At 41.4% G+C, this 23,497-nt stretch overlaps 1 protein-coding gene across 5 annotated transcripts; it reads left to right on the top strand.

Annotated features, from left to right (window-relative positions):
* Positions 1-7,004: 7,004 nt before the first annotated feature.
* LOC122021049 lies at positions 7,005-19,295 on the top strand. Of its 5 annotated transcripts, XR_006122431.1 has the most exons (4): positions 7,005-7,806; positions 17,322-17,546; positions 18,180-18,279; positions 18,373-19,295. XR_006122431.1 is itself a non-coding variant. In XM_042579123.1 (3 exons), the coding sequence occupies exons 1-3, from the start codon at positions 7,740-7,742 to the stop codon at positions 18,533-18,535; spliced, it is 330 nt and encodes a 109-aa protein (XP_042435057.1). In that variant the 5' UTR covers positions 7,005-7,739; the 3' UTR covers positions 18,536-19,295. The 5 variants fall into 5 exon arrangements, 1 of the variants encoding a protein (XP_042435057.1); XR_006122430.1 differs by having other exon boundaries at positions 18,180-19,295; XR_006122432.1 differs by having other exon boundaries at positions 17,322-18,279.
* The last annotated feature ends 4,202 nt before the right edge of the window (positions 19,296-23,497 follow it).

Raw genomic sequence — 23,497 nt, 5'->3', positions numbered from 1 at the left:
GCCGGCGTCTATAAACCCTCCGAGCGGAAGACCGTCGAGCTCCGACGTTAAATATCAAGAGACGAGCCGGCGTCTATAAACGTCCGAGCGGAAGGCCGTCGAGCTCCGACGTTAAATATCGAGACGAGCCGCGTCTATAAACGTCCGAAAGGTAAGGCCGTCGATCTCCGACGTTAAATATCGAGAGACGAGCCGACGTCTATAAACGTCCGAGCGGAAAGCCGTCGAGCTCCGACGTTAAATATCGAGAGACGAGCCGGCGTCTATAAACGTCCGAGCGGAAGGCCGTCGAGCTCCGACGTTAAATATCGAGAGACGAGCCGACGTCTATAAACGTCCGAGCGGAAGGCCGTCGAGCTCTGACGTTAAATATCAAGAGACGAGCCGGTGTCTATAAACGTCCGAGCGGAAGGCCGTCGAGTTCCGACGTTAAATATCGAGAGACGAGCCGGCGTCTATAAACGTCCGAGCGGAAGGCCGTCGAGCTCCGACGTTAAATATCGAGAGACGAGCCGACGTCTATAAACGTCCGAGCGGATAGCCATCCACGTGATACATTCCGGCGGTAAGAGCTGATCGACGACAGAGCCTGTTCTTTAAGGCCAACATACGGCCGAGCGGCTCGCTTAGCAAAAATAGATGAAAAACCCCTTTGAGGTAAGGTGCAAAGCAAAAGATGGTTAATACGAATTAAAGATGGGAGCGCATGAGCGAATGACGTTAGCTCGCCGAGCGGATATGCAGTCGCATGGCGAAAGGCGTTTTTTGAAAACAATCGGTTTGAGCTCATATTAGAGTATGGAGCCGAGCGGAGGAGTTTTAAAGAACACTTTAAACATGACGAAAGAAAATTTTCTTGCCAAAGCAAAAGTTGCAAGAACGGAAAGATGATCTATTTACGTCAAACGCTGGGCAAACAAAAGAAGTTACAGCAAAAATAAGTTTTGCCGAACGGCGAGGATACAAAAAAAGTTGATAAAAAACACTCCTCACGCGTCAAAATCAAAAAGAGCATCAGGAATGGCGCCTATCACGGTAGCCAGATCCTCTGGGGGGATGGTCAGCTCGGTGGGAAGGTGGCCTTTAGTTTTCAAGTAATCCACCGCCGCCTTTATCGCCTCTTCGAAAGTGAGGGAAATCTTGTCGGTGAATTTCTCTCCGAAGTCGTCCGAGCGGACAAATGCCTTGCTCACTTCGTCAGCGCGAGCCGACTCCCCATCCTGATACTCTTTGAGCGCGACTCGGGAAGCATCGTTGGCAGTCTGGAGATCCTTTAAATCCCCTTCAAATTTAAGTCGATCGGCCGAACGGCTCTCCTTCTCGGTGGCCAGAAGGGCATCCAGATCCTTGATGCTGTGCTCTAGCCCTCTGATCTCCACCTTCATTAGGTCCATGTCGTCGATGGCCTTGCGCTTCCGAGTGGTCGCTGTCTTGATTTCTTTATCCCGTTGTTTGACCACCGCTTCAAGCCGAGCGACCTCGCTCGCCAGATCGGAAGCCCGTTTCCGTTCGGCTTCCAAAAGCTTTTTGCTTTTCTCCAGAGCAGCCGTGGATTGCCTTTGGTTCGCCTCCGAAAGTTTGAGTTTTTTCATTTCTTCCTCCAGCTCAGCCAAGCGATTGCTAACCGCAATTTGCTCTACCCAACTCTGCGAACGAAGGCAGTTAAGTTAAAAGCTAAAACAAAAAGTATCAGTAAAGCAGAAAGGCATACCCCGGTCGCCTGCTGCAGGTTACTGTCCCCTAGCTGGCTGGGGGACATGAGCGCGACGCGTACGCGCGCGTCCTCCCAAACTTTGGCGAGCGGACCGGTGAGGGTGATCTGTTGTTCGGGAACCGATGGCCAATCGGCTGCCAGTAGGTATTCCTCCGAGGGAAATCTGAGGACAGTTTTAATGACCCTCGGGCCGCTCGAATCATCTTGAGATGCAGCAGCATGGCCAGAGGACTCGCCGATCGGCACCGGATGGTCGCTCAGTCGCCTAAGACGACGTAAAGTCCGAGAGGTGGAAGGTTGCGCCTCAGGGATGGTCGGCGGCAAGTCAAGTTGAGTCGGAGTGTGCTCCGAGGAGACCGCCTCAAAAACCGCATGAGCATCATCGCTCCGCTCGGAAAGCTGCTCCCTTGGTGAAGGCTGTTGAGCGGCTTGCTCTAGCCGACGGCGCTTTCGAGTCACCAAAGGTGTCTCGTCAGCCGATCGGCCTTCCTCCTCGCCTTGGGCAGATGTTGTGATATTGACCGCGGCCTCGTCAGTGAAGACGCGGGCGGCCGATGCCTCGGGAGCAACTTGAGTTCCCTTGCTCCCTTCAGTTGCAGGGCCGGTCGGAACCAAACCCCGTTTGGCTACCTTTTTGTCCTTCACCGCCTCAATATTGGCGGCTTTCAGCTTGAGCTTTTCGGTTGCCTTAGCGTGCCACATAACTTCAGCTGCAGAAACAAAGAATAAATCAGTTAGCACAAAAGAAAAAGGGGGGATAAGAATCGCTTACTCATGCTACAAGGCAGATCGGCTTGGATGGGAGATAAGCCAAATATGTACATTACTCCAGGAAGGAGCAACTTATCGATATCGTAACGTTGGCCGACCAGCTGGTTCGCCGCATGAAGATACGCCGGATGGCTCTTGAATTTGCCAAGACCCGGTTGATTTGACACCGCTGTCTGCCACTTCGTGCGGAAGGCCGGCCGTTCGGGGAGACGCATAAAAAAGAAATGCTCCTTCCAATGTTTATTGGAGCTCGGCATGTTGGTAAATAGGACGAAACCCGACCTAGATTGAAATATGAAGGTCCCCCACTTGGATTGTTTTGGGTAGAAGAAATAGTGGAGGATTTGGGGGTCCAAGGGGATATCATTCAACTTGAAAAGGACTATCACCCCGCTCAGCAACCTAATCGAGTTCGGGACTAATTGGCCGAGTGGGAGGCGAAAGTGGTTGCATATTCTGATGATGAACGAATGTGGAGGAAAGCGCAGCCCGGCCAAAAATTGATCACGGAAGAAGCAAATGGTGCCGGGCGGCGGATCATTGGGCCGATCGGAAGGAGTGGCTACAACTATTTCGTGGTCGGCCGGAATTTCATACGTCCGAATGAGACGCAATGCGTCTTCTTCATCGAATCGACTCTCCATAGTCGTATACCAAAGACTAGGAGCACCGACTGTAGGCGTAGAAGTACTCGCCATGGTCAAAACAAAAGCGATAATTGACAGAAAAACTAAAAGAAAATGCCGATAGAATGTAAAAGGAAGCAATACAGGAGGCGGGGAGCTGAAAAGGAAGGCTTACGGGTACGAAGAAGATCGAGGAAAGGAAGAAGATGGCGAGCGCACCAAACAGGCGGGGAATAAGGATCGTCAGAGCAGAAACAACAGCGGGGAGTCGAAGGTCAATGAAGGAGAAGGCGGCGGAGAGAGGGGGCCGCGAGATTTATAAAGTTTGCCCCGTGCGGCCTTAGCCGTCCGATTCAGGTCGTGAAGAACGAGGTCATCATCCAACCGTTCATTTCAAACGGCCGCTGTCCCATCGGAGGTGATGCCACCGCCATACCCTGACAAAAGAAAGATTGCCACGTGTAAGCAGGATACGGGTTACATTTAATGAGCGCCCTGTATCGCACGCAACACACGTGGTTGGCAGTAGAGAAGAAGATTCGGCATAAATTCCAAGGCAACACAAGGCACGGGCAAGATACCGCCGAACGGATGAGCATCCCTGAGCCCGGCCGAGCGGACTAATGTATCGGTCGTTACTCAGTCAGATCGGCAGTCTAGTCAGTCAGACTTCGCCTCCTTCGACTAGACTTGAAGGGGAGGCAAGTGATCCGGCTGTTAGAACAGGGGACCCCCATTCTGAGGGGTCAATGCCACGTGGGAGTCTAAAGGCCAGGTGGCCGACCGGAGAAGGATGGGTCGGCCTCTCGGCCGGCCGGCCGGTGAATAACCGATGGCAAAAGGCGCCTCGACAGAAGTCGGGGTTCCGGCGCTTGATTGAACAGTAACGAGTGGCCGAGCGAAATTCATGCTTGGCCGAAGATATAAGGTAACACAGTGCTAACAGTCCTTACATAGCACCCTACCGAAAATCTCCCCAGCATATCGATGCCAATGGCAGGCCGGACGTGATGAGAGTGCCGTCCGGCCGGAGCGAAAGATGAGGGCCGGCCGGCCGGACGTCCTAGCCTGTGGTCGGTAGAGAAGGACAAGAACATCTTAAGACAGCTGTCAAGCCCTATGGCTAGACCGTACTACAAGTCTGACAACGGGGTGTTCTGTTGTCCCATCGACGACGTGCTTGGACTGTAGCAGTATAACGTCAGGTAAGCTTTCTGACAGACACATACCGAGGTATGGGCTGCGGACACGTATGCACCTCGGTGGACGTGTAGAAGCTCTTTCACCGCTCTATATAAAGAGCCTCATACTTCGCCGGAGGTAGGCGATATACAACTTTGGAGCCACTTGTTTTACTGCTAGCTTGCCTGACTTGAGCGTCGGAGGGTCACCGCCGGGAACCCCTTCCCGGCCCAACTTCTGTGCAGGTTCGCCGGAGCTTCGTATGACCAGTCGAAGACCCACGTCAGCAATCGGAGAGCGCCACGTACCCAGCGTCCGTTGATTCAGCATTCGGACAGGATCAATATATATATATATATATTCCAAGTAGACATTAGTAAAATAGACCTCTTCACAAAATTAAGAATTTTTTGGAGGTCTGTGAAATTTCTTATGCATTTCTGAAATTAGGTTCAGAATGCTATTTGGAGCTGAAATAGTATACCAGTCGAGTGATACAGTTACCAGTAACTAGTAACATTGTTCATTGAACTCAGAATGCTTCTGTGAGGTTGTTTCGATGAGGGCAATCAACTGATGCAGTTTGAAATTATTTTTCAGCAATAGAAAATGATCAAAAGGATGATATATATGTATGTAATCTTCAAGAGGATTAATACATAATAATTGTGGTAATTAGAAATTAAAGAGTCCAATAATTGAGATATTGTTGGAGCTCCATTTGATGTAGGACAAAGGGAGAGAAGTGTTGGATTTAAGTGAGAAACCTATACACCTTTGCAAGAATCATAGCTCAAGAGGGAGCTTACGTCAAGGGGGAGCCTAAGGATTTAAGTTCCATTATTTATGCATGAGTTGATTTGCATATATATTGCTATATTATTTCCCTAACTTAAACGAGTTGTCAAACATTAAAAAGGGGAAGATTGTTGGAGCAATCTATGTGGCCCTATGTTTTGATGTTTGACAAAAATTTAAGTTAGATTTATTGTTGTATTTTATATGCGTTATGAGTATACAGGATGTAGACACAATAAAGAAAAGTACAAGTGTGATATTGGCAATGGTGAAAGTTCAAGTGGAGTCTTGATGGTTTAAGTCCAAGTATGTAGTTTTGACAACGTAAGTCCAAGTGTGACTTAGTAAGATTGAAGTTCCGGAGTGAGGAGTTCTTGGCAAAGGATGAAGTCCTGAAGGTGAGAAATCTCTTGATAATGAAAGACCCGACAACAAAGGACAAAGCCGAAGGAAGCTCTTGAAGGTAAGGCGTGAAGGATGACGAAGCATACGAGGGACGTAAGGCTGATGGAAGAGGCTAGAAGGTAAGGTCGAAGTTGTGCAAGCAAGGACGAGTGCATGAGAGATTGTACTCAGGGTAAAATCCTAGATTTAAGATTTTACCAGTCGACTGATAACTGGGCCAGTCGACTGTCAACTTGACTAGTTGACTGTCAACTTGACTAGTTGACTGGGCCAAGACACAGAATGTTTCTGTGCTCGACGGCCATGAAAACCAGTTTACTGGTACTGTAGCCAGCCGACGGACATTGTAGCAAGTTAATTGACACTGTAGCTAACTGATTGGAAATGTAGCAGCCAACTAGTACTGTAGCAATCAAATGGTACTATAGAAGTTGACTGGTAAGTATGATAATCAATTGGTATCGAGCCGTTGGGAGTGTAATGGTCAATTTTTTTCATAGAGGCCAGTCAACTGACGTCTTTATCAGTCGACTAGTGGTGGGAAACACAGCTTGTATTTTTTTCGAGCTTTATTTAATATAGTTCGGGGTGACCAATCATGGTTGACGAAATAGACTTGCTTAAAGTATATTAGAAGTCTCCTAAGTGTTCTAAGCTCTTCTTGTGATCTAAGGGTTTTGGATTAAGATTGTGGTGAGATTTCTCCATCGAGAAGGAGGTTTGACCTAGCTGGAGTTTTTTGAGGAGTCATCCATCAATGGATCGGGATTGTACACCTTACGAAAAAGCCGTAGAGTAAGAGTACGTTATCTCCGAACCACATTATATAAATGTGTTAGGTTTATATGTTTTCTTCTTGTTCATTGTCTTATAAATTAGCTTTCTTCTTGTTAGTGTTGTTTGTATTTCTGCTACGTACTAACGAATGTATGAAGCGACCGAAGTGGATAATCGATTATTATTCTCCTTTAATTGGACATAAAGTCTTAACACACCTTCTCACGTATGTTGTAGTTTTGGGTCGAGATAGGTGGCCGAAGGCCGCTGACAGTGGGCGAACTGTATGGTAGCAAACAAGGGGCGGCCCATCCACCGTCGACGACCTTCGGCCGTCTACCTCGATCCAAAACTACAACCTAAATGGGAGGATGAATCCAAAGGAGATCACAGTCAATTTTAACCGAATTACGTCTATGATCCAATGTATAAATTACAAAAAAGATTACGAAATAGAGGATCTGGACTCTATATATAGGGGTAAGGTTTTTAACTTTTTTAAATTTATAATTTAAATTTATAATTATTTAGATATAAATTCACGAATTATAATTGGATCGCTTCATATTAATCTAAACCTGACCTATTTAATCGAATTAATCAGATCGATCTGATCTCAATCCGAATCAAAACTATCGGATCCCTAATCTGATTTTTTTTTTAGAATTTGATCCGGATCGTTTTTTTTTTGTCGGATTTAAAATTGCCACCCTTCCTTTCGTGTCAGAGGAAGAAGAAAAAGGATGGCCTAGCGGCACACGGATGCTTCTTGATACAGGGACAAGGGCTTAGTGGATCATGACGCGGTCTCCTCCCAGATCTCGCTTTGCCGCACTGCTCTTTATCGTTGTCACTCTCGCTTCAATCTTCTCGCTGTCGTCGGAGGTTAAGAACCTTCAAATCTCCTCGGGCTCCCGGCTGATTGTCCTCTTCGAGAAGTTCGGATTCACCTCTCACAGTGAGATGAACGTCACCGTCTCCGACGTCCCTGTGTCCTCCACCATCGCCGCCACCGACCTTGCCTGCCTCGGCTTCTTACTCCTCGTTGACAAGAGTCTCATCCAGGCCAACTTTGACAAACCATGCCAATGAATGGGCGGCCGCCGTAAGAGGTTCGACGGATGCAGACAGCCGACCGGCAGGCCGTCCCACACCGGTCCTGCGTCGTCGTTTCCAGCCTAGCTGGCGCCTCCATCATCCACAACATCTACAATCCCGACTTCAATTCTTCCTCCAATGGATCCTCTCTCACCTGGCAAATCCAAGGGTTCGATCGGTGTTCTGTATCGACCTCAGTTTTTGACCACTTCAATGAACTGTTCATCTGGTCTTCCTCGTTCCTCTTCGGTGCATCAAAGTGTTTGCAGCAAGTTTCAACTATCCTTTTATGATGGAGAGTTTCCATCCTTATCTTGATTTGCCCCGAGTGGTGTTCTTAAAAAGTTGTCTGATTCGGATTTCGATATATGACTGCTTACGACATCGAGATGGAAGCCCTTCCTACTGCCCTCATTCATTACCAGGAAGTCATAGGTAAGGAATGCAAAACTTAATATATGCTTTCCTTATTTAATGAATGTTTAGGTCTAATGAGATTTCATGCGGTGACATAAAAAGCTTGCCAAGCTTTATTCTTGGCTATCGGCAGGAGCAAACAAATTTATGACTTTTAGGATCAAAGGATGGTTGGTGAGATTCATGCAGTGACATAAAAAGCTTGCCAAGCTTTATTCTTGGCTATCGGCAGGAGCAAACAAATTTATGACTTTTAGGATCAAAAGATGGTTGGTGAGACTGAAGGAGTCTTCCACATTGCCTCTTCCGAGATATTATTGATCTTCTAAATGCTAAGGACATTTATCCTTCAAACAGTAACCATATGTCCTCCATGATCTTCCTAGTAGCTAATTTTATGGCAAAAATATTGAGAAGAAGTAAAAGAAATGACATATATCAACAAACCCATGGAGCATTCAAGAATCTTGGGATCGAGCATATAATTATTCTCCCCAACTCCACTAGTATTCAAAAGTCAAGGTATCGAGTTATTATCTCTCGGACAATGGCGAGGTTACCTCAAAACTTCACATCATGTTTGAAAACATTTAGTTCTATATTTTGAATGTAAACTATAGCTCATCCTTGCAGCTTTATTTGAAGGCACTTCATCATCGTCGCCAACTATTTCTGCTAATCTTGGACCTATGATCTCCATCAGTAAATATTCTTTTCAGGGCCCAAACTACCCCAGACTCAGACATAGTCGAGGTCGAGATCCTCTAAGTTGCAGTAGTGGACTCTCCTTCGTACAAGGGTCGAGCGATTACCGTATCACCTTGTCCTTTTCAGGGCTCAAACACCCCTGGACTTGACATAGTCGGGGTCGAGATCCTCCATTCTGCGGTCCCCTTCATACAAGGGTCAGCGAGTACCGTATCGCCTTGTCCTTTTCAGGATCCAAAGTTCCAAACTCCCCCAGACTCGGACATAGTTGTGGTCAAAATCTTCCAGGCTACGGTAGTGGACTCCCATTCATCAAGCGAGTACAGTATCGTCTTGTCCTTTTCAAGGCCCAAACTCCCTCGAAGTTCGACATGGTCGGGGTCGAAATCCTCCATGCTATGGTAGTAGACTCCCCTTCATACAAGGGTCAAGCGAATACCGTATTGCCGGTAGGACCGAAAAGCATGATAAGGGGGGGGGGGGGGGGGGAATATCGTTCATTTGATAACTTCTTTTCTTCTTTTTATTGGAAATGTGAATGAAATAAAGAGGTGGAGACGAAGAGACTCTATTATGTTAGTCCCATATTAGAAGTCTCTTGGCTTGTTTAAATTATGATACATGCATTGATGTTGTAAACATATGTATGGGGAGAGACTCTCTCACGTGTGAGTGCGCAGGGGTGGGTGCAAGCAAATTCAGGGCCCAGATTGTATTGAACCAAGGTTAACTCGTGTGCGAGCACGACCTGTGCATGTCGAATATCGGACCGGTCGAGGCAAAATTTGCCCAAAAGAATGAACCAACATATTGCCACTTGAATCTCTTTTTGCTACATGCTCAAGAGTGTAACGGAAGCATTAATGTGAAATTAATAGTGATTCCGTAACGTCTCGACATTAATGGCAGTATTAAACTTATTAATGGTGATTTCGTAACGTCTCAGTATTAATAGAGACATTAAACCCATTAATAATCATTTCATAACATCTCGACATTAATGAAGACATTAAATTCATTAATGACGACATTAAACCTAGCATTAAATGACCATAATTTGATCATTTATTGCAGAGAAGGTGAGAGCTCCTATATAAGGAGATGGATCTTGAGCAAAGAGTAGAGCGGAAGATAAGCGAAAGAGAAAGCAAGAGGAAGAGCAGGGAGCGAACCTCTATTCACCTGTGTTTTCCCACAAAAACTCTCTCAGTCGTGCATCTGCTCGGTTGAACTACTCGTGATAGCACTCAGGTGCATTCTCAGTTTGCCATGAACAATCGGTGCTTGGTTGTGTTTGTGGTTTTGCCGTTGTATCATGGGAAACAGACGACCCGAGAGAACCTCGAAACACAGCCGAAGGTGGGGCGAATCTGTTTCAAGGAAACTACGTTGAGCGTAGGCCTCGACATCTTACTCGGTGAATTCTCTTAGCGACTCGGCGATCGACTCTCGATTCTGTTAGGCACCGCATCGACTCCGCGACTCGGACCATCGGAAGCTTGGCAGAACTAGCCCTACTGGCAGCCTGAGATTATCAGCTCAGGTCATCTCGACAAATAAGTTAGAATTGATTTTATGTAATTGTCAATTCAGTTAATTTTCCAATATCTCCGACACCAGATTGTCCAACAATCTTGAAACAGATTCGATTCTGTTGAGATGACCACAGAACAAAGTGTTAAGGTGCAACAGACTAACACATGCAGGCCCCCTCCGTCCCTATTAGAACTGTGTCAATCAGCCATGGGGAAAGGCCAGAGAAGTTCACTGGAGTGAACTTCAAGAGGTGGCTGCAGAAGATGCTCTTTTACTTGACCACACTCAATCTGACTTGGTTCTTGACCGAGGACCCTCCCAAGTGTACTGAGGATGTTGATGCGTAAACCATCAGTGCAGTGGAGGCATGGACTCATTTTGAATTCCTTTGCCGAAACTACATCCTCAACTGCCTTGCCGACTCATTGTACGCTGTGTATAGTATGAAGAGAACGGTTAAGGATGTAGGGGCCAAGAAGTTTATCGTGGGCCGATTCCTGGATTACAAGATGGTTGACTCCAAGACTGTGATCAACAAGTCCAAGAGCTTCAGGTGATCTTGCACAAGATCCACTCAGAAGGGATGATTCTGAGTGAAACCTTCCAGGTAGCTGCTATCATTGAGAAGTTGCCTCCCGGCTGGAAGGACTTCAAGAACTACTTAAAGCACAAGCGAAAGGAGATGAATGTGGAGGAACTCATTGTTAGACTTCGTATTGAAGAAGACAATAAGAGTTCAGAGAGAAAGATGTTCTCTCAGGCTACTGTGAAAGCCAACGTGGTCGAGCACGGTCAAAGCTCAAAATGGAAGAACCCCAAGTCTTCCAAGATGGGACCCAGAGGACGCATCAACAAGAAGAAGTTCTCTAGAAAGTGCTTCAACTATGACAGAGTGGGTCACAAATCTTCGGAGTGCAGGAAGCCGAATAAGAAGCAGGAGGCCAACCTGAACCAGGGATCAGAAATGGGCGACCTCTGCGTTGTGGTCTCTGAGTTGAACCTGGTGGGTTTAAATCCGCAGCAATGGTAGATCGATATTCGAACCACTAGACATGTGTGTTATAACAAGGAGTTGCTCCACAACTTCGAAGAAGTCAATGGAGACAAGCTGTTCATGTGGAACTTAGCAACCTTGAATATCATGAGCCAAGGAAAAGTGGTGCTGAAGATGATCTCGGGCAAGGACCGTACTTTGAACAATGTGTTGTATGTTTCGGAGATTCGGAAAATCTAGTGTCCGGATCACTGGTAAGCAAGTATGACTTTCGCATTGTTTTTGAGTAGTTGTGTTGTTTAAGAATGGAATGTTTGTAGGAATAGGCTATGTATTTGATGGGTTGTTTAAGCTCAATGTAATGACCATTAGGTCTAAGATAAATAAGAATGAAAGCTCTTGCACTTATATGCTTGAGTCTTCATGTTTATAACATGGTAGACTAGGACATATTAATTACGATGTGTTGTGTAGATTCAATGTAATGACCATTAGGCCTAAGATAAATAAGAATGAAAGTTCTTGCACTTATATGCTTGAGTCTTCATGTTTATAACATGGTAGACTAGGACATGTTAATTACGATATGTTGCGTAAATTAATACATATACAAAGCATACCTACATTCCACCTTGACCCAAAATACAAGTGTGAGATTTGTGTTGAAGCGAAAATAACAAGGCCATCCTTTCAACATATTGAAAGAAGCAACGAACCACTTGGGCTAATTCACACTGACGTGTGCGACCTTAAAGGTACACTAACACGTGGTGGGAATAAATATTTCATCACTTTTGTAGATGATAACACAAAATACTATTATGTGTATCTTCTCAGAAGTAAGGATGAAGCTATAGAGAAATTTGTTCTCTATAAGAATGAGGTTGAAAACCAACTTAATAGAAAGATTAAGGTGGTTTGAAGTGACCGAGGCAGGGAATATGTATCACCGTTCGCTGAGTTGTGTGCTGAACATGGGATCATACACGAAATTACAACTCTTTATACTCCTTAGCAAAATGAAGTTGCTGAGCGAAAGAATCAAACTCTAAAGGAGATAATGAATGCTCATCTATTGAGCTCTGGACTGCCAGAGTTCATGTGAGGGAAAGCTATGTTAACAGCTAATTACCTTTTAAATAGGGTGCCCCGAAAGAAAATAGATAAGAGCCCTTATGAGTTGTGGAATGGAAGACAACTGTCCTACAAATATTTACGAATGTGGGGGTGTCTTGCCAAAGTTTTGGTGTCTGATCCGAAAAGGATTAAGATAGGACCAAAGACTATTGATTACATATTCATTGGGTATGTACATAACAACATTGCCTATCATTTTTGTATGTATGAGTCACGCATACCGGAGATATACAAGAACTCGATAATCAAATCGAGAAATGCCTCGTTCTTCGAACATGTGTTTCCGTATAAGACCCGAGAGGATGCTAGCTCCTCAAAACGATATATGAAACACAAGGTAAAGATGATGATGGGGAACCAGTGGAGGTTGATCTTAGACGGAGCAAAAGAGCTCAGGTAGGAAAATCCTACGGATCAGATTTTATCACTTTCATGATAGAAAGTGAGTCCCGGAGTTACAGTAAGCTCGTCTGATGGACCTCACTGAAGAGAGACAATTGCATCTGAGATAGAATCTATCTTGCAAAATCATACTTTGAAACTTGTGGATCTTCCTCTGGGAAGTAAACCATTAGGTTGCAAATGAATCTTTAAGAAAAAAATAAAGTCAGATGGGACAATTGATAAGTATAAGGCTAGATTGGTAATCAAAGGATACTGACAACGAGAAGGCCTTGATTACTTTGATACGTATTCTCCGGTGTCGAGAATAAATTCCATTAGAGTATTGTTGGCTATTGCCGCTCTATGGAATCCGAAATACATCAAATGGATGTAAAGACTGTCTTTCTAAATAGGGATTTAGAAGAGGAAATCTACATGGAACAACCTGAGAGGTTTTCTGTGCCAGGACAGAAAAATAAGGTTTGTAGATTGGTGAAGTCATTATATCGCTTGAAATAAGCACCAAGCAGTGGCATGAGAAATTTGATAATGTCATGAAGGAATGTGGATTCAAGATTAATGAATGTGATAAATGTGTCTACATGAAAGTCATAGAAAATGACTACGTCATCTTGTGCCTATATGTAGATGACATACTTATCATTGGGAGTAATGATAAGATAATCAAATCCACTAAAGATATGTTGAACTCAAGATTTGACATGAAAGACATGGGCCTAGCTGATGTGATTCTAGGAATAAAAATTCTTAGTACAACAGATGAATTTGTTCTTCGTCAGTCTCATTACATGGACAAGATTCTTGAGAAATTCACTAAGGGTGATACTGTATTGGCACGAACGCCGATAGATATGAGTTAACATCTATCGAAAAATCAAGGTAAAAGTATCTCTCAGATAGAATATTCTCAAGTGATTAGAAGTCTGATGTATCTAATGAGTTGTACACGACCAGACTTGCCTACACAGTAAGTAAATTGAGTAGATACACGAGTAATCCCGGTGTGGAGCACTGGAAAGGGATAACAAAAGTACTTGAGGTATACTCGTGAATATGGATTGCACTATACGAGATATCCTTCTGTGATCGAAGGATACAGCGATGCAAGTTGGATATCTGATATAAAAGACTCTAAGTCTATGAGTGGATATGTATTCACTTTAGGAGGTACAGTCATTTCCTAGAAATCCTCTAAGCAAACGGTAATAATCAGATCCACGATGGAATCCGAGTTTATAGCTCTTGACAAATGCAGTGAAGAAGCTGAATGACTACGGTAATTCTTAGAAGATATTCCGAGATAGCTGAAACCTGTGCCAGCTATTTGCATACATTACGATAGTCAATCAACAATTGGTCGGGCATAGAGTCATCTGTATAATGGTAAGTCTAGGCATATACGTCGTTGACATGATACCATTAGACAACTATTCTCAACGGGAGTTATCACCGTTGACTATATGAAGTCAAGGGATAACCTAGCGAATCCGCTAACCAAAGAGTTAAATCGAGAGTTAGTTGCGAACTCATCACGAGGAATGGACTTGATGTCGTTGATCAATGCAGAAGACACCCAACTTATGCTGACTGGAGATTCCAAGAACTAGGTTCAAAGGGACAACTAATTTGCACTGACTAGACACACTGTCGGGGAACGACCCAATGAATCAGTGAAGGATGGAGGTTAAGCACACGACTTTTAATGATCCAAGAAGAGTAATGTGGAATACTCTTGAGAGATCACCTATGTGAGGAAGAAATGGGGCTACTTCGAAGAGAATTAAAGGCACAATTCTGAGAACTTCTCATAGAATCAGGCGTGTTTATGGCCAAGAACGAACACACTTATGAGAACTGAGTTGTATCAGGGAGAGTCTTGGGTGAGATATGTCAATGTTTACACAGAAGGCAGAACAGTTCAAGGACATCACGTCTACTATCAGCCAGTAAGCAAACAGATCTTCACAAGAGAAGGTTTAAAGGGTAAAACCTACCTATCCTATATTTAACTCAATTGTTGAATGCTATCATATACCTTGTTTTTCATTCATGTGGGGGATTGCTGAAAATGTGAATGGAATAAAGAGGTGGAGATGAAGAGACTCTATTGTGCATGAGTTTAGTCCCACATTAGAAATCTCTTGGCTTTATTGTTGGTTTAAATTATGACACATGCATTGATGTTGTAACATATATGCATGGGGAGAGACTCTCTCACGTGTGAGTGTGTAGGGGTGGGTGCAAATCCAGGACCCGGATTGTACTGAATCAAGGTTGATTCGTGTGCGAGCAAGACCTGCGCATGTCAAATGTCGGACCGGTCGAGGCAAAATTTGTCCAAAAGAATGAACCAACATATTGTCACTTGAATCTCTTTTTGCTATATACTCAAGAGTGTAACAGAAGCATTAATGTGAAATTAATAGTGATTCCGTAACGTCTCAATATTAATGGCAGCATTAAACTCATTAATAGTGATTCGTAACGTCTCAGTATTAATGTCGTTAATAATGATTTCGTAACGTCTCAATATTAATGAAGACATTAAACTCATTAATGACGACATTAAACCTAACATTAAATGACCATAATTTGATCATTTATTGTAGGCAAGGTGAGAGCTCCTATATAAAGAGGCTGGATCTTGAGCAAAAAATAGAGCGGAAGATAAGCGAAAGAGAAAGCGAGAGGAAGAGCAATAAGCGAACCTCTGTCCACCCATGTTTTCCCACAAAAACTCTCTCAGTCGTGCATCTGCTCGATTGAACTACTCGTGATAGCACTCAGGTGTATTCTCAGTTTGCCATGAACAATTGGTGCTTGGTTGTGTTTGTAGTTTTGTTGTTGTATTTTGGGAAACATATGACCCGAGAGAACCTCGAAGCACAGTCGAAGGTGGGGCGAATCTGTTTCAAGGAAACTGCGTTAAGCGCAGGACTCGGCATCTTACTCGGTGAATTCTCTTTCCGACTCGACGATCGAGTCCTGATTCTGCTACGCACCTCATCGACTCCGCGACTCAGACCATTGGAAGCTTAGCAGAACCAGCCCTGCAGGCAGAGATTATCAGCTCAGGTCATCTCGACAGATAAATTAGAATTGATTTTGTGTAATTTCAATTCAGTTAATTTTCCAATATCTCCGACAACAGATTGTCCAACACTTTTATTTTCGTAAAACCGAATTATTAGCAGCGGAATTAAAGTAAAGACAAAAATACAATCAGTTTTACTTAGTACGTAGATTAGCCGACTACTACTCTAAGGCCCGCAATCTTTAACCGCTTTGATCGACAATCCACTATCGTTCTTCTCTCCAAAAACTTTCGGAAACGAAGCAAACTCATACAATGAATGAAGGTGGATAGTAACAAACTACTATCACTTTAAATAAATGCATGTAATAAAATAAATATACTGACAATCGAAGAAGTGGAAGATAAGCGTAAGTTATCGGAGAGCCTTTTGGCATCGTAGTAGCAACACTTGCACATTCTGAGCAATAGGAAGAGTATGAGACGATGAAAGAGTTGATTATTAGTCTCGGTGATTGAAGCTTCTTTTATAATTTTTTTATTCGATCGATTGACTTTCAAAATTTTCCCGACTTTGCGTCCAAGTTCACGATCTGTCCAGATTGTATCTTCCGTGAAATCAGCCTGGATCAGTCAATTGAACGCCTGTTCGGTCGACTAAATACCTAGAACTTTCTTTTATTGCTCAATCCAATTTGATCCAATTGCTATTCACGATATTTAGCTGTAACCTCTCAGTGACTCCTAAATCTGTACACATTGGAAATATTTTGGTTAAATTGACTCCTTTGCTTCTTTGAATAAGTAGATTCACAACAACCTTATGTGTTCTCAGCTTAATATCCACTTGCAATTTTGATTCATCCCACATTTGGTGTATGAACGTCCATGTGAAGAAAAAGGATCAATGCTTGTCTTGGGGATATTTAGTCATAACAAATAATGGCCACATGAAATGGCTGAAAGTATCTTAAATTAGGAAAATCTAGTTGTTGACGTTGGTCTAGAACAAGAAATTGAATATTAATAATTCTAAAGCTGATCTTGGCCTCAAGAAATTTTAATAGTATTTTTTTTTTTTTTGGAATACTTGAACCTACAATCCTAGTTATATCTGACTATTCTCAGTATAAGTGGATAATTGGGTTTGATTTTGAAGGAGCAAAGAAGTTTGTTGCCAGTGGTTTGTTTCTAGGAAGTCTTGCTTGTGATGTGCTTTATGCTGATTCTATGACACAGCCTAGTTGCTTAGTTATTTTGACTACTTGAACACATTTCTAATCACGGCTTCCTATTCTTTGTAAGAATGGATAATTGGGTTTGATTTCTGAAGGAGTGAAGAAGGCTGTTGCCATTAAATTATTGCTTGGAAGTCTTCCTTGAGATATCCTTTATGATTATTGTATGACAATGCTTAGTTGCATGGTAGAATGTATATTGAATATACTATGCTGTGCTCGAAATTTTGCACAGGCTTAATTTAGACATTTGCAGTCCTTGATTCATTCTCACACCAATCGGTAATCTGATTTATGTGAATGGCTATCGGGTCTAATTTCAATTTCCTTGAAAATGTCTGTTGTGAAAAGGAAGGCATGGTTGATTGCTTTATGAATACATTTCAATATTAGCCATTTGAAAGTTTTAGTATCATGTTGATTTGTGTGCGCTGAATAATGTTAATCAATATCTATTGACTGACCTGTTGATATGATATAGGTCTTATTGCCTGAGAGGAGACTACCAGAGCCGTCTTCCTCCCTCTTCTCCTATCTTTACACAAAGTACCTAACCTTAATAGGTTGTCAGATAAGGAAAATCAATAGACAGAAGCAATGTGGAAATATTGGGAGGGGGTTGTTCACTACGCCACTGCTGTTTGTAATTGTTCTTTTGTCTTCTTCCCTTCTCATCTCTCACTGGCCAAATTCGACCTGATATCTGGTATGCACCAAGTTTACAATACTTAGTATTGTATATTTAGTGCCCATTTCAGTGGCAAAGTGGATTCTCATGCTATTGCACTAAGGGAGTTGCCATGTCTCCATCTTCTTACTTAAGAGTTAAATAGTAATACATAAGGCAGAGAAGGCAAAGCTTGGATTCAGAAAGAGCAGATAATGAATGATTCCATGCCTTTTTTTTGTGATCCATCAGCTTCATGATTTGATCACCATATTTAGAGCAAATTAATGGCAAAGAAGGCAAACCTAGGATTCATAAACATCATGAGATTTTATTTAATCTCCATTATCTGCATCTTTCACTAAAGAGATTGGTTCATTCTGTTTGTACAAATGTCTATCATTTTGATAAGACAATCCTTGATGTATATGGTAACTTAAGTTTAATTGCCTACTGTCTTATTTATCTACCAAATGTGTAATTTACCCACCTTCTGCTATTTTTTGTTCTTGTTTTTTGGTAATCCGAGACACAGGAATTTTACTGATTTTCTTGCAATTGCCTTTTTGAACAGAAGTTTTTACTGGTTCTTTTGCAATTGCCTTTTTGACTAAGCTCGTTATTATACTTTTTATTTGATAATTGTACACTAACATCTCTCTTGTTAAGCAGAGAACTTGGATCAGGATCATTTCTGGGTTCCAGCTTCCAGATCTAGGGTTCTGTCTCAATCAAGGTCTCCAACACCTGTTCGCAGATCTCGATGTGATAGGTCACTTTGTCTGCTATGCCACTCAGATACAATTGTTGCTCAGTTCCCACTTTAATATCTTGTCATATTCTCATATAAAGACATGTTTCCCAGGGCAATGCCACAAATCCTGGAAATACACTTTTATGTAACGGGTCTGCCCAGCAGAGTTACTGAAAAGGATCTTGAGATACACTTCTCAAAGGAAGGAAAGGTTCAACTTACTTTTCAGATTAAACGGGCATTTTCTCCTTCCCAGACAATTAGATGGAGTTGAGTGTCGTTGTTTCTCAGATAGCTGAATGATATTTAATTGTGGAACCACACACTCGTGCCTCTAGAGGATTTGCATCCGTCACCATGGGTAGTGTTGAAGATCCTCGACGTTGTATCAAATATCTGAACCAGTCCGTTTTGGAGGGCAGATACATGTTGCTTGGATGGTATCAAGAAATCCTTTTATGTCCTGCTTATCCATTCTTAGTCTTGACTTGGAGGTTCTTTGTCATATCCAGAAGCCAATACATCAGCTCTGTTGCAGCAGCAAGATGTTGAGTTCATCCTTTCAATCTTAGTCATACAGCTTGGTGAATGGCCACAGCTTAACAGTTTGCCATGCATCACATCACCTAACATTGCGAACTTGCCCAACTCAACAATTTCAGCTTTCTACTTCAACTATCTCAGCAACTAAATACATGGACACTACCAACTTAGCATTCATCTAATCATGCTGCTAGTCCGTCCTTGTCTCAGTCGTTTACCTTATCTTCGTTTCTATTGATTTTCACATCCAGAATCAATTGGCATTCGTAAGTCAACATATTGATGCCCATTTAGACAAGCGTATTATATTCAAGATTTGTGTGCGCGCGCGCGCGCGTGCTCTTTTCATCCTGATTTCTTATTCTTTATGAGCATGCAGTTTCATACTCTTGCAGAGTATAATTCCTTGAATAAAGAGTATGTGATGAATTGTGTCATGTTATTGTTGGATAATTTGGGGGAGATATTAAGGAATTTTTGTTGAATTGAAATTATGCAAAATTAATTTTAACTTATTTATCGAGATGACCTGAATAAATAATCTCAGGCTGTCACTGAGGTTGTTTCTGCCAAGCTTTCGATGGTTGTCAAGTGCTGTCGAGTCAGGATGAGTTCTTTCGAGTGGATACTGAGCGGAAGCTGAGTGCTCTCGAGTGGATGTCGAGCCGAATCCAAGTGCTCCCGAGTGGATGTCGAGCGGAAGTCGAATGTTCTCGAGTGGACGTCGAGCGGAATCTGAGTGTTCCTGAGTGGACTCTAAGTGGAAGCCAAATGCTATTGAGTGGATGTCGAGTCGGAAAGAAGAGTTCAGATTGTCAAGTTGGGAAATGAAAATATCGAGGTCTGCTTTCAAGAAATTTTCTTGAAAGAGATTCATCTCAACTCCTATTATGTTTTGAGGTTTTTTTAGGTCGTCTATTTTTTAAGATACAGTAGCATATCATGATCACCACCAAACACAAATGGATCACAGTGAATTGAGGACATACCCGACTATTATCACAGGTGAATATACTGAGCAGGTGCATGGAGGAGAGAAAAAAATCAGGATCAAAGGTAGAAGGATTTGCTTGCGCTCTGCTCTACGTTCTCTCTTTATTTGCTCTGCTAATGACCTTATAAAGGAGCTTATTAACTCTGCTAATGACCTTATAAAGGAGCTTAGCTTTAATTTGGCAGTAGTTAATGACTAAATAAAGGTCATTCAATATCATTACTCGTCAGTTATTACTACTCATCGATTTCAATTAGAGAAAATTAATCTCAATTAATTCATTCGTTTTATATTTGAGCAGTAGCAAAAAAAAGGCAAAACATTGATTCATTCACTTGGATAAATTTTACTTTGACCGGTCTGACATTCGACGCGTATAGGTCATACTCGCACATGAGTCAACTTGGTTCAGTGTAATTCATGCTTTGGATTTGCATCCCTAGACACTCATGTGTGATAGAATTTTTTTCCATGCATTTATTCACATCATCAATGTATATGTTACAATTTGAACTAATAAACTTGCTAAGAGATTTTCAATATAGAACTAAAGTCTCATTCACTATGAAATCCTTTTCTTCCTTTCTACCTTTTTTTCATTCACATTTCTAACCACATGAATGAAAATAAGGTATGTGACAACATTCAACAGTTAAGTCTAATATACGACGAGTATGTTTTTACCCTTTGAACCTTCCCTTGTAAAACCTTCCCTTGTAAAAATTTATTTGCTTATTGGTTAACAGTAGACACGATATCCTTAAACTGTTCTATTGCCTATGTAAACATTGACATATCCCACCCAAAAATATCCCTAATACAACTCACTTCTCATGAGTGTGTTTTTTCTTGGCCATGAACACACCTGGTTCTGTGAGAAGTTCTAAGAATTGTGCATTCAATTCTCTTCGAAGCGGCTCCACTTCTTTCTCACATAGATGATCATTTAAGAGCATTCCACATTAATCTACTAGATCATTAAAAGTCATGTACTTAACTTTCATCACTGATCTATTGAATCTTTCCCCCACAGTGAACAACTTTGTTGATACAATTAAGTTGCTCCTTTAAACCTAATTCTTGGGATCTTTAGTCTGCATAAATTAGGTTTCCTTTGTACCAACATTTCTTGTCGGTATAAAACTCATCCCTCGCAATGAACTTGCAACTCAATCGCTGTTTAACCCTTTGGTTAGCAAATTTGCAAGGTTATTCTTTGACTTAACATGGTCAATAATAATAACTCCAGTTGAGAGTAGTTATCTAATATTATTATATCTATGATTCATATATCTAGACTTACCATTATATAGATGACTCTGTATCCGACCAATTAAAGCTGTTAGACGAGTCAACCTGTGGCAGGGAGGGTCAACCCATTACAGGCTAGTCATTTAGCTAGGTGAGGCGGGTCGATCCATCATCTTGGCAAGTTAGGAAATCTCCAATCCAAGACGGGTTGCAAGTTAGGCGGGTCAACCCATAGGTCCATCAAAAATATTTTTTTTTTTTTCATATTTTCAATGTTTTACTTCGAAAAGATTTCATCAATCAAATGTATCCAGAAATATGTATTTTAAATATAAATGGATACAAACAAGTACCCATGTTTAATGAAAAATACTATTTTATTTCAAAATCATAACAAAGAAAGATACAAAGTTGACATAAAACTTAGCTTATATGTATTTTTTAACTCGTGGGCCAATCCAAGTTCATTACGGGCCGACCTACGCGAGTCGCAGGCCTAGGCGGGTCGGCTCGCGACAACTTGGGTTGATAAAATTCCAACCCAATCCATTTAAATTGTTTGGTGGGTCGGACCAACCCGACATACCCAACTTAAATTGATGACTTTACAACCAATTATTGATTAACTATTGCAATGTACGCAGATTGTTGGCAACGATTTCGACCATTTAAGAATATCTTTTAAGAATTGTCGTAGTCATTTAACCTATTCACCACATTTATCTAAATCTATAAACTCAGATTGCATAGCGTATCTGGTTATTACCGTTTTCTTAGAGGACTTTCATGAAATGTTGCACCTCTCAAAGTAAACAAATATCTACTCGTAAACTTAGAGTCTTTTATGTCAGATATCCAGCTCATATCATTGTATCCTTCAATTACAGCAGGATATCTTATATAATGCAGTCTATATTCATGAGTATACCTCGTTATTCTTGTTATCTATTTCTAGTGCTCAACATTAGGATTGTTTGTGTATCTACTCAGTTTACTTACTACGTAGGCTAAGTCTGATCGTGTATAATTCATCAGGTACATCAAACTTGGTACATCAAACTTCCAATCACTCGAGAGTACTTTATTTAAGAGATATTTTCTCCTCAATTCTTCAATAGATGTTGATTTGTATCTATCGACATTCATGCTAATACAGTATTACCCTTAGTGAATTTCTCAAGAATTTTATCCATGTAATGAGACTAACTAAGAAAAAATTCTTCTATTGTTCTAAGAATTTTAAATTTTAAAATCATATCAGCTAAGTACATGTCTTTCATGTCAATGCTTGAGTTCAATATGTCTTTAGTGGATTTGATTATCTTATTATTACTCTCAATGATAAGTATGTCATCTAGATATAAGCAGAAGATGATATAGTCATTCTTTGTGTTTTTCATGTAGATAAATTTATTACATTCATTGATTTTGAATCTGTATTCCTTCATGACAGTAGTAAATTTTTCATGTAATACTTGTTTTAAGTTGTATAACGATTTCACCAATCTATATATCTTGTTTTTTACCCTGCACAAAAAACTTTTCAGGTTGCTCCATGTAGATTTTCTTTTCTAAATCCCCATTTAGAAATATTGTCTTTATATTCATATGATGTATTTACAGATTTCATAGAGCATCGATAGCCAACAATACTCTAACGGAAGTATTCTCGATACTAGAGAATACGTATCAAATTAATCTAGGTATTCTCCTTGTCGGTATCATTTAATTACCAATCTAGCCTTATACTTATCAGTTGTGTCATCTGATTTTATTTTCTTCTTGAAGATCCACTTGCAGCCTAGTGGATTATTTTTCTAAGGAAGATCCACAAGTTCCCAAGTATAATTTTGCAAGATAGAGTTTATCTCAGATGTAATTTTCTCTTTCTAATGAGGTCCATCAGAAGAGTTTACTGTTTTTGAGTAATTATAGGGCTCACTTTCTAATATGAAAGTAATAAAATAAGTTTTGTAGCATTTATCCACTTAAGCTCTTATACTTTGTCTGAACTTAACCTCAACTGATTCATCATCTTGTTCTTTCTTTTGTGTTTTATATGTCCATGTTGAGGAACTTGCTTTTTCTCAAATTTTGTACGGAAACATATGCTCGAAGAATGATACATTTCTCAATTCTATTATTGAGTTCTTGTGTATATCTGGTATTGCGACTCATACACAAAAAATTTCATGCACTGCTGTTATGTACATATCTAATAAATATGCAATCAATATTTTTTGATTCTATCTTAATCTTTTTCGGATCAAACATCAAAACTTTGGCAAGACACCCCCACATTCACAAATATTTGTAGGACAATTATCTTCCATTCTACAACTCATAAGGGTTTTTATCTATTTTCTTTCGGAACATCTTATTTAAAAGATAATTAGCTATTAATACAACTTCCCCACATGAGCTCTGGCAGTCTATAGCCCAATAGAA

Source organism: Zingiber officinale, chromosome 9A (genome assembly GCF_018446385.1).
Source record: "Zingiber officinale cultivar Zhangliang chromosome 9A, Zo_v1.1, whole genome shotgun sequence".
Taxonomy (NCBI): Eukaryota; Viridiplantae; Streptophyta; class Magnoliopsida; order Zingiberales; family Zingiberaceae; genus Zingiber; species Zingiber officinale.
The sequence above is the reverse complement of the archived record's forward strand: the minus strand, read 5'-3'. Positions and strand labels throughout refer to the sequence as shown.